At 39.2% G+C, this 12,255-nt stretch overlaps 1 protein-coding gene across 8 annotated transcripts in view; it reads right to left on the bottom strand.

Annotated features, from left to right (window-relative positions):
• Positions 1–12,255, bottom strand: part of MAPK10 (mitogen-activated protein kinase 10) — a 148,721-nt gene that overhangs the window by 67,062 nt on the left and 69,404 nt on the right. For all 8 annotated transcript variants that reach the window (XM_042049470.1, XM_042049472.1, XM_042049469.1 and 5 more), the window contains one exon: positions 3,554–3,723. In XM_042049470.1, coding sequence (XP_041905404.1) covers positions 3,554–3,723 — 170 coding nt within the window. The remainder of the gene's footprint in view (positions 1–3,553; positions 3,724–12,255) is intronic.

Genomic DNA, 12,255 nt, shown 5'->3' with positions numbered 1-12,255 from the left:
CTTAGCAAGGACGTCCCTTCCGGGACTATGCTTGCTAACCTATGACACTTGGAAACCTGGACTTCACCCTTGCCTCTATCATAAATTCAAAAACTGTCAGAGGCCCTTCAAATTGCTTTTGAAATATTTCCGTACAACACCATTTTTCTAGACATCACAGACAGTATCAAAAATATCACAGGCAACATAAAAAATGATAGCTTGCAAACCACAGCAGAAAACCTACAGATCAATTACCTTGCTTCCAGGCAAAAAGAATTCATCTAAAACATAAAGAAATGCCCACTCCAACATCAGCATATTTCTGTTGATTTTATGGAACATGAGAATTCTTCTCCATCCACCATCATCCACCATGCACAAACCCAAGCTGAAAGTGACCTGTCTCTCTCTCTCAGCCCCTTGAAAAATAAGTTAGGTGTCAACTCCCTTCTAACATTGCAGAGGGGTATCAGCTTCTTCTCTCAGCAGTTTAAGTGGCACATGTCTAATCAAACTCAGAGAACTGTTTTCTGTTTCTATTCCAGACTCAAAGATTAACTAGTGTGGTCAAAAGCCTGTGCAGTTTTTACAACTACAGTTTGGTCTAATAAACTCCATGCTCTGTTTCAGCAAAGTCCCATCGCCATCATGCCTGTAATAACAACATGATAATGATATGCAAACACACCCTTTACACGCTTTCTCACAGATGTCAGTGTGATGTACCGTGAGCAAGCAGCCTACACCTTCATAAAGAGTAGGGCTTGCAGGGTGAAGAGGAGCTTCCCTGCTCAAGAGATTCCAAGCAGCTTGCTTTCTTTCCTTCTTTTGGCTGCTGAAATAATTTTGTGAACATAGTTAACACAAAACCCTTTGAAAGAGCCCAAAGATTAATTTTCAAAGATACTGTATGTACTAGGTCTATAGCAAATACCACTTCCTCACTGAGTTTATAATTATTTCACATGGGCACAATTATAACAATCACACCATATGGTTTTCTCTTTTTCATGTAGTTTACTAAATCATCATCTCCTGAGGACCTCAGTATTTTAATTCTTCCGTATCAAGAAAATAATTTTTTCTTTGATGTAATTTTCAACACAATCAAGTGAAATCAAGTCCCCACTTCTTTCATAACCACATTCCCTGCTTCCCATGCCTGCTTCTGTTCCACAACACAAACTGTTTTTCACTGAAATTCTCCTGCTTATCTTGACACCTGTTTATAGAACTGTATGAGAAAAATTTCAGTGTTCTGTGGCTTTGCCTAGGAAGCCTGCAACACCTTCCAGAGCCTGAAAAACATCCGGCCTCTCCTCCTAAAAGGAGCTAACATTCAGCAGCCATACTCTGTCATTCCATAAAACCAAGTGTCACTATGCACTAAAGCTGTCTCCAGTAGCTGGGTAGCCAATTATTTCACTCAATAACCCACAGTTATCCTGAACGAAAATTCAGAAGCTTTGCATGCTCTGAGAAGATTGAGCCTAAACCCCTCTGTGCCATCCTACCTGTGCCTGCCCTTGGTGGAGGGAATGATCAGAAACCACCCATTTGGCTTCTACGCTTCTCCTAATTCTGGCACCGAGGGACAGAATTGCATCCCAGATCTGTGACACTTCTTGAACAAGTCATTGAGTGTAAACAGAGCCACTGGATCTAAAAGAAACGATCACCTAGGTTTTCCCCAATATTTTCATAGAGACACTCCTTGTGGCTATTCTTTGCAAAGGAACAAGACAAGCAGCACAGATTACTTCCCCCACCAGAGCAAGCAGCACTGCACAAACAAGCAGGTTTTCAGTACTTTTTTTTCCTTAATCAGTTTTTTCTAGATGTAACTCTATTTCCAACAAAATACTTCTAAATAGGGTAAGTTTCTACAGTAGAAACTTATTCTAATAAAGCTTACTATGTAAGCTTATTATTAATATTACGTAAGGAGAAACTTACACAACTGAAGATGTTTCTCATCATGTATTGTTTTCTCTTAGCTAAACTACAAATATTTATCTCCCAATTGTTTTTTCATCAATTAATCACCTCACCATTGATTCTTCATGCTTTTCTGAGGGATGGTTTATTATATTTCTGGTAAATTATGCCTCACAACAGGCAGTTTACTATGTAACACAAACTGAGAAAGAAATGCTCATTATCTTCCCCATCTATTATGTAATACTTCTATATCTGTATCATCAAAAAGCCTTTTATGGCCTCTCCATGCTACTCACCATTTCAGGGGATTTGTGTTAACTTTCACTCAAACTTGCTTGTTTTCCAATTTGATTTTCTTTCCTAAGAAATTATTAATTTTTACTTTCAGCTCTTAGTATGAAAGTAAAATTCACAGGGTGTTTTTGATTTTATTTAGCTTAACGCCTCTGTTTTTTGCTGCTCGCAAATTTATCATTACAGCAATTCAGTTGCAGAGAGGTTCAACAAAAACTCATTTTCCTCTGAAACAAATAGAGGATAGTAAGGAGGAAGAAAAACCATCTTTGCTTTACATGGAATTAAAAAAATAGTGCAAAATTAATTTTACTAGTCCTGAACCCAAAATATGCCTCTTTCCCAAAGCTGATTTCAAAGCAAGCTTTAGTTCTTTTGTGTTTAAGATACACAATATGGTACTTGGCCATTTAGCTCAGTCTTTGGACTTGCATGGTCTCAAAGCATTCTAAACACTGGAAGTGATGGACTGAGACCTAAGGATGTGTTGTCAGTATTGTACACTGTCAATTGGTTGGTGCCAATGCACAGTCCATGGCAAACCATCTGCCACTGGATTAAAAGAACCTTTTGCTTTACCACTGCCTCCACCTGTAAAGTAACACACATTACATCAAATTCAGAAAAAAAACAGTAACAGAAGTGACAGATGGAATTAAGACTTCATCTCTGATCAAGTTACAGATAAAAGATTGTTTTAGTTACCCTAATGCCCCATAATTAAACAGGTAACAAATGCCTGCCACAGAAACTTAAAAGCCATGTCTAAAAATGCAGAGGCAAAAGCCAACCAGACTTTCACAACTTTTGAACATGCTAAATTCAAATTGCATTGTTTAGGAGAGCTACTGAATGTTTCTGTCGTTCACTTTATTCACATCACTGAAACATCACTTTCAAGAAATAAAGGAAACATTAGCAGTTACCTCCATTTGAAAGGCTTCCACCCTGAGTACTTGAAAATGCTATGGGATGTGACAAGTTTCTATGTTGCTCTCAGTGATTTTGCTGTACAAAGACTAAAATTACAGGGTTTACTTGGGATATTATTTGCACTGCCTCTGGAAATAGTGCCACAGTTGTCAATTATGATAAGATCTCTCTCCCCCTTTCTTGCTAGTTCCATTTTGCTGTGTGGAGAAACAAACCCAGTGCTATCACTCTTACCAGCCGGGGAATTTATTAGCAAACCACTGGGCTCCTCCTGCCTCAGGATGTCTGTTGCCTGACTGCTATTTTTGCAATTTGAGACAAAGGCTGTGGCTGGCAAACTGTGAAGAAATGCAAAATGCCAATTCTGTTTCAAAGCATCATAAGAGAAACTGCTGATACTCACCAAACTATTCCCTGAGCCCCAGAGCCAATAGGTTTCAAGTTCTGGTAGCGTTTGAGAACTGTGAAGGTCGAGTCACCTACTTCCACGCTGTAGAACTGGTTGTCAACTTTGCTTTTGCTCATGTTGTAATGTTTGGCAATATATGACGCATCCACTTGTTTCCCAAATCCCTGTTGTACAGAAGAAGGGAAGGGGAGAGGGATTGGTAAAGACAGAGAAACCAAGGCTGGTAAAATGTAAGAATACAGATAAAGCACTGTCAGCCTAATTTTTCAATATAAATTCTTGTCATTTTAGGCTCATTCTCATAAGGACTGTATCAGACCTTCTTTCATGCAGGAAGTCACCCTAAAAAGGCACTCATTAAAGAAAACTAGTGAGTTCTCCAGCTGATGTTTGTGACATTGTTATTGCCAACTACTGGTCTCTGCCTGCCATCATTCCTGCTTCATGTGTTTGTGCTGATTCTGCCCTGGTTTGTATTGCAATGAATTTAAAATAAGATGACTTTCATCAGTGTGGAAGTGGGACAAGAGACACAGGAATCAGGCTCTTCATCACTGATCAGACAGAGCAAGCAAGTGTATTCCCAGGAGTGCTAAAACTTTCCCTAAGCACCTGATAAAGGCCCTGAGAAGCTTTCAACAGGAGCTGTGAAAGAAACAGAGCAGTTTATGAGACAAACTGTGACCCAACATGGCTCAGTATCATGAAAAAGTATAATTCAGTATTATGAAAAAGTATTATTCAGTATTATTCAGAAGTTCTGGAGGTCTTCCAGAGTTCTGGGTTCCTAAGGATAGGAGGGACAGCTGCTCTCATGACCTAACAAAAGCATTAGTACTAAGCAAATGCCAATTTTCATGACACAAAACCAAGTTTGTGCTTGCACTGTAGCTAGCACTGCACAGCAGTGCTCCTCCCCAAAACAGTAAAATTAAAAACTAATAATTTTTACAAGACCAAAAAAACCCTCCCTCAAATTTGTAAAATTACTATGCAGCAAGTTACACTATAACCACTTTATGACTACTGCTGAGCTCAGTTCCCTGTGGACTATGGAGCAAATTTATAGTCATTTGAGATAAAAATCAGAATTAAGTGCTTGTTATTTAGGATTCTATACTACATGATGCTGAGCACAGGATTCAAAAGCTCAACACATTACAACAGATCTGCCCTAAAAGAGTTGCAGCTCACTTATGGAAGTCATGACATGCCCAAATGCCTTCTATAAAGAAAAGGAAAAACCAGCTATGCGTCCTCTATGCATTTTTTTTCAGTGCTCCCAAACACAGCTTCTAAATTTTCTTATTTGCTCTATTATAAATTTCTTTCCCCCAAAAAAATCTGAATGATCAACTGTATTATGTGTTTATGGACTACTAAGTTGAAATTTGATGGAGCTGGGAAAAAAGTAAAGTTGATTTTGATTACATTACTCTTTCAATTAAAAAGGACATTATTCTAGTGTTCCAAAAATCTGGCCATTAAAAACAGATTACTGACCTTGCAAAGAACTTGGATATTAAGGTTTGCCTTAGAAAAATGATTATTATTTTTCTGTCCACAATCTGACTGGAAGGCACTTTGGCACTGGAGAGCATCATCCTAAACACCTCATTTAGAGACTTTGAAACATTTTAACAAATGTAGCTCTTTAGTCAAACACAAAGTCTTATCTCAGAAGACCAAGTGGAAACTTTACATTAACTTGTTCATCAAATATTGCGAGGGGGAGAGCAGGGGAGGCCTTGCCCTAACACAAAAAGGGAGAGATCTATGGACGCTGACGCAGTACTAAATTGAAGCTTCCAGAGAGTGAAATGACTCCAAAAGAGGTTTGACTTTTTCCCACTTGAAGACAAACAGGCTGATCTGATTCACACTGTGTAGCCTTAGTCTTAAAACTTCTTCCATTAGGCAGAGAGAGATGAATAAATTTGGCTATTCAGCTCAGGTATTCACAGCAGACCTAGAACTGAGAGGTTTTTTGGTTTTTTTTTAATAACATGCTCCTGACTGACAGGAATTTCACAGCTCCCTCTGGCTAGACAAACACATTTGGAGCATGTTTTATTCTGATGTCATTATCAGAACAATGCAGGACATATTCAGCATTAACACCCATTACTCTGAAACCAATGTTTATACACAAAGTGTCAGCATAAAAATTGCATTCCTGAGTGAGCCTGACTCATAGCCAGCTCCTCTGGAAGTAGAGACAGAGTGAATTTTTTAAACAGATTGGATGACTGTGTTAAGGCTTGGATGAGCCAGGCCTGCCACAACTTATTTGTGTCCTTACTCCCAAGCTACCTGACAGCTCGTTGTGTGGTGTGGATCTACATGGGAACACATATTTTATCACCCTGTGTCTAGAATAGAAATTACTTGTTTTTAAGTTAGCCTGACCATGTGAACTACCAGCCTCAGGAAACTCGTGCTGCATACAGTGGGGTTTCTGAACTGCTGTGGTTCTAGCAGCTGGTTACTTTAAATCGAAAAATGTCTTAAAAAGCAATTTAAACAGCTCAGAACCACTCTGTAGCACCTCAGTTACATGGGTAATTAACATATCCAATGGCTTCAGTCAACAGCAATTAAAGTTGTGGGACCCAGAAGACCACAACTGGTAAAAAGACAGAAACGTCCTGATGAACAGCTCTCCTCTGCACAACACAGACCATTGCTATGACAATCTGCTCCTAACTGTGTGTGAGAGGGAAAGGTAAAGACTGCTTTGTTTTTCACGGAATCACTTTTTCTTTTTAGATTAGTATTTTCTTCCCTACTTAAATATTTGTGCCCCGTAAGGTCTTTGAAAGGAAACAAACACCAAGCATTACTTCTAAAATTCAAGGCAGGCTGGTTTACTTTGAAGCTCACTTCAAGCAGAATGCCTCCTCTGAGTGACAAAAACTTCAGCTTTGTGGACAGGCAAAACAGCCTCTAAGTCATCCACTAAGTTGCCTCCTCACTTTAAACCCATAGTGCAAAAGAACTACAAAAAAACCCTACTCTACATTTTCCAATTTTTATCAAGATCTAAATTAGCAAAATAAAAGCACAGTAAGGCTTCTAAAGTCCAGTGCACTGCTTACTTTCATAACAACCAGGAGAAGAATTATATAACTATCCTTGTCATTATGCTGATTTAAATCAAATCCCTAAATCAATGAATTAACGGCATTATTGGATTAATCACATTTGATCAGATCCCCAAACCAAGCTGACACCTAATCAAGAACCATCTCTGTTTGATTCAACAACCACTTCTGAATGAGGACAAGGAAATGGCAGTTTTGTTTCACTCCAAAATTAAGGTAAAAAACCTTTTCCCTTTAGTAAGGAAGTTCATGCTCCTTATAGAGCATGCCAATGTTAGTTTTAGTTTCAAACCCTGATGAAAAGGTTCTTCTCCAAATCTTCAGATTTGCATATCTCATCTTAAAGAAGCCTGCACACTACATTCTGGTCCTGTCCCGTTACATCCTCAGTGCTCACTCAAACCCCTTCAGAAGCCTTGGAGCTGGTACAGATATTAATATTCCCCCAGCTGCCCCTCATGGACACCACTAAGCTATTTCAGATTCAGGTTTTACTACACAATGCTTACAAGTTCTGTACAGGCAGCTTAAGTTAAAGCTTTAATTATGTGGCATCAGAAAGGAACCCAGGGCTAGGAATTTCCAGTATACACCCTTCTGTATATGCACCTAACCATAAACTCCTTTCAAATGTGATTGAGACTCACATCGTAAGAAACTAGGTATCAGCACTATATTAAGAAATAGATGAGGGAAGGAAGTTCATAGATACACATGGCAATCAGGTTTGCTTCTTAGGATGTCATAGTAAAAATGTATAGGTCTCATATAGTAAAGTGAATTCCAGTGAGTTAGCAAATTTTCAGGTGAACTTCAAATGAACTTGGACAAGCTACAATACTGAGGCCCCAGATTAACAGTAAACATTGCAGGTGTGAAGCTTTGAACAAAACACATCTAAGTTTCTCAGACCTCTGTGTAAGATGAAGAATTATTCCTCAAAGTTATGCATTGGACTGCTATTTGTTCTTAGTTTCCATAAACATTTGGGCAACGAAATTACATTTCTTTAACACTGATAGGAACTTAGCCTTCATTTCATATGTACAAAAATGTGTGAACCATTATTTTCTCCTTTCGGTACTTAATTGAAAACTCCTAACACCCACACCCACACATTCCCCAATGCCATTCTCTTTCCTCCATACTGAGAAATGTAAGAGAAGCAAAAGTTTCTCAGCCCTGAAAACCTAACTATCCTTGTTAGCTCACGTAAACATGTATCCACATTTGCAATGATGTTTACTTAGTATCCTGACAAGTGAGAAAGAGAAAAGAAAATAAACTGTCAAGACTCAAGCATTTGAGACGAAGGAAAAAGATACTCCCACCATTACTAACTGTTTGGAGAGCATATATTTTCCTTTCAAAGGACAAGTACTTAAAAATTCCGTGAAACTCAAATAACTTCCTGCCTCACACAGAGCTACAAGCTGTATTCTTTTCCTTTCTTTCAGAGTACAGAGAGCAAAAGGGTTAAAAAGCCCAACAGAAATAAAATAATGAAATTCTTTATAATACGAGGTAAATTGCTTCCTGATATCCCATTTTATTTGTCCATTTCTATCCTACAAAATAACTATACTTATTATATTTTACTGACAGAACTTTGTTTCTGAACACCACTCCTTCTATTATTGATGAGCCTAAAATATGGCAATTTCTTACAGCTCAGCATCTCATACATTTCAGCTTTTATAAATACAAACCATGCTAGCAGCAATTTAAGGCAAATTGCTGTCGCTTGCATCTCCAAGACTGTGAGTGCTGTCACAGAATCCACTGGCAGCATCAGCAGAGGGAAAACTTCACCTCTGTGTTTGCATCCTTCCCTGCCTGCCCACAGAAATCCCGGTGGGAATTCAAGGGTGCCATGGTGCAAGGCTACTGAAATCAATTAAAGCACTCCACATGTGTAAATGCAGGTGAGCAAAAGAATCAGATGGAAGACTGAAAGGCTGACTCCAAATTTGCAGCTGGCACAGAGCCCAGAGATGAGCAGGATGGAGCAGAAAGGATGTTCTGAGCCTGATATCATGATGGCTCCCCAGCAGCCCCCACATCTCCACCCCGCCTCAGACAAAGAGACTGATAAGGACAGCAGCACGCTTGAGAGGTGGATGCATTTGGTTCCCTCAGGATCCAAAAGGATAATATCTTAAAGCTACAGTTTAATCTTGTCTTGGGGTGACTTTATGATGGGTATCCCGTATTGCAGCTCTATGCCTGGACATGATTCCTGTGCCTTTCTGTGCCTTTAAAACTGGGTGTGAGAGAAAGAAGAAAAGCCAGAAGAACTTTTCAGAGCAGTTTGTGCTCCAAGGTCACTCTATCTCCTCTGCGTGCTTCTGCGCGGCAAGTGCAGAGGAAGCACCCTTTTTGCTGCTTTTCAGCCAGCTTTCTGTCCTTTTCTCAGGAGAGAGATGGAGGGTTAAACCCCTTTGCTTTTCAGCTAGTCTGCGAGCTGAGGCAAGAAAGTTTTTTTTTTCCCTGGGACTTTGGCTTCTTCTTCTTCTCTTCTGGAATTGTTCAGAACACACCAGGAGATCCTACACCATTGGCCCAGAGGGTGGCCTTTGCAGACCCAGCTCTGAAGAGGAGCGAGAGAGAGAGATCATGCCCAAAGAAAGGACTCTAAAATTTTACCAGGCTTCTCTCCACAGCAAGAGGTTTTATTATTTAGCATTATTCAGCATTATTCTTTTCCCATTGTGCGTTGTGTCTGTTAAATAAATAGGTTTTTTCCCTTTCACTTTCCTCCGAGGAAATTTTTTTTTCCCGAACCTGGTGGGGGAGGGATGGCTGTAACCTGCCTTCTATCAGAGGACGTTAAAATTTGGATGTTCCTCCAAATTTAAAAGTCAAATGCTGAGATTGTACAGACTGAAATTCACAAGTATGGTAAAACTCTCAGTTTTCTGGCCAGCTCTGAAAACATGCATAGAGGCAAGCCCTGCCCACCTGGGTGCATCTGCTAAGTCAACAGCACCACGAATTTAATGGCTATCCTCCCACCTGTGCAGCTGTAAATCTCACAGAAGTTTCAAGTGCCAGAATTCTGGCATGAACCTGCATTTACTGAGCCCTCTGCTTCGAATTCAAGGGTCACGTGTTTTGCTGTGTAAATTTGAATGGCCACAGACGCTGTCACTTTGGGAAATACAGAGTATCTTTGTATAGAAAGATCTACTACATTGTTTTTAATTGTGCATTCTGCATATGACACATTTATGGCAGAAATTACATCTACTTTTTTCACCATAAAGCCAGACTTCTCACTTATTCTGGCTCTCCCTGAACTCAAAAGTCCATAGACAGTGATTCAATCTCCTACACAGGGTTTCATCTTGTGTGTGTGTGTGTGGTTGGATGTAATATTATAGATTTTGGTCTTACCAGCTACATTACATCACAGTTCTCCACTCTTCCACCTCATTCTCCTCCTGTGAGGCTTGTATTAGTCACCCAGTCTTCCTGATTTTGGTGTGCTTTGAGTGAGATTTAAAAGCTAATTTTTGGCCTTTTTTTAATCTCTCTCCAGCTGTTTTGTCCTCCAGAGAGGGGGCTTTATGCATTTAGCCTTTCAAGTAGACAAGAGACCCTTGCAAACAACTCAACCATGACTGATCAGCGTTTGATATTTTTCCATTTGCTTTATCCACTCTATTTTAACACATCATATTAAAATACTTTATTAAGTGGAGTACAATATTTCTAAGTGCTGGTTGGGCAACTTTTTTGCTAGGTTGGAGTTTCTTTGTTGTTGTGTTTTTTTGTTTAAACACTCTGTCCTTGTTTAACTTCTTCTGATACCAAAAAGCCAGCAGCTTACCCAGCCCTTACCTAGTTCTGATTACACACAAAGCAGCAAGTCTGCCTTCTCCTTTTCAATTGTATCTACTCAAAACATGAAGCAAAGCACTATTTACTTATCCTTCTCTTGTCCTCCACTTGTTCACTGAGCTTCAACTACTTTCAATTCCTTCCTTCTTACAGGCACCAAATTTTCATAGCTCATTTATAACTGTGGTTTCATGTATTGCTCAGAAGTCACTGTGTCCCAGAGGTGTGTCCTTCATTCCAGGCCAGACTTCTACCAGGTGAGCAATCTGTGAGTATCTGCACAAGAAAACACTACTTCAAATGATTTCTAATTCCCCTGATGCCTGAAGAGCTCAATGCTGACACACAGGTGACATTCAGCCCTGGTCATCCCACCAAAAAAGGTTGAAAGGACTGATCAAGAAGCACTGAAAGAAAAGGTTCCTTGAGACTGAGGTTTCTTTATGGAGAGGAACTAAATCAGTGATTAAATAAATGAAGACTATATGGAGCTAAATAATCACACCTTTAGCTAGAAATAGACAGCTCTTGACCCTATGAAGCATCATTTTACTCACAGAAATCACTTGTTGATAGCTTATGTATACCAACTAATCTCCCACTGGATAGAAGGCATAATCACAGGACACACTACATTTAGGATTGTATTCTAAATAAAGGTATCCCATATAACTACCGTTTAGGGAACATGTCAATTCTATACATGTCTTGATTAAAAAAACATCTTGAAAGACTAAATAACAAAAAATATGGATGAAGAAAACTGTATCCTTTAGGCACCGTTAAATATTATTAATGTATTAGTATTAAAAATTAATGTCCTGTTCTACTCACGATACACTGCTCTGCCTTACCTTGTGCTTCAATAAAAATATGTAGGGCCCTACAGATAAAAGCTTGTTGGTGATACCAGCCTTACAAAAGTCTGAAGAAATTCTATTGGCCTTCTTGTCCTACTTTTCTATTATGATAGAAAAGCAGATATCCTTTTCCTCAGCCTTAAAATGATGGCTGTTTCAAACATGAATTGGCTACGCACGTCCAGTAATCCCAGACTTGGGTGCTTTTATACTGCCAGTGAGGTGAAGGTGTGGGGAGGTATATATTTACCCTACTTATGCTACTGACTGTTTCTCAGGAAGGGCCTTTCTTTTTCCTTCAGTTGGAAATCCTTAAAATTCTATTCCTGCTGAATTAGCATTTCATCATACAAAACTTGTCTGCTCAGTGACATAAGCTCTGTGTCAAGAGAAAGGGCCTGTACTTATGTGTATGTCACTTTCCTTCAGAGAACATAAAGCTATGCCTTTTAGGCCACAAATATATATTACAAGAAAAATACGCCCCCAGTACTAATACTCTTCAACATTGAAACTTTATGGAAGGCACTTCAGCACAAATGCTTTCTAGAGAGTCTGCAGTGAGGCATAAATTTGAAATGGAAGCAGGAGTAAGAATGGAATAAACAGTGTTACTACCTGGACACTACTCCTGGTCTCTAAATAAAGATCTGGCTCTTTGGACCAAGGACAGAGATGTAACCCCCATCCCACTCTAAGCAATACAAATGAACAGCATCCAAGACAGGTCTTAATGCAACCAGACACTTAATTTAGAGACTGTTCTAGCACATAATTCTAGCTGTTATTTGGATCAGGGCCTATCTTTATGGAGAAAATAAATTAACATGAAGCTTAAACCAGTTTTTATCCTCAGGAGAATTGATCTGAAGACCTTGAAAAGGTATGG

The sequence above is a fragment of the Corvus kubaryi genome, unplaced genomic scaffold (assembly GCF_017639235.1).
Source record: "Corvus kubaryi isolate FWS band 111438036 unplaced genomic scaffold, C.kubaryi_AGA036_p1.0 71, whole genome shotgun sequence".
In the NCBI taxonomy this organism is placed as follows: domain Eukaryota; kingdom Metazoa; phylum Chordata; class Aves; order Passeriformes; family Corvidae; genus Corvus; species Corvus kubaryi.
Note: the sequence above shows the minus strand (reverse complement) of the source record. Positions and strands in the feature narration are given on the sequence as shown.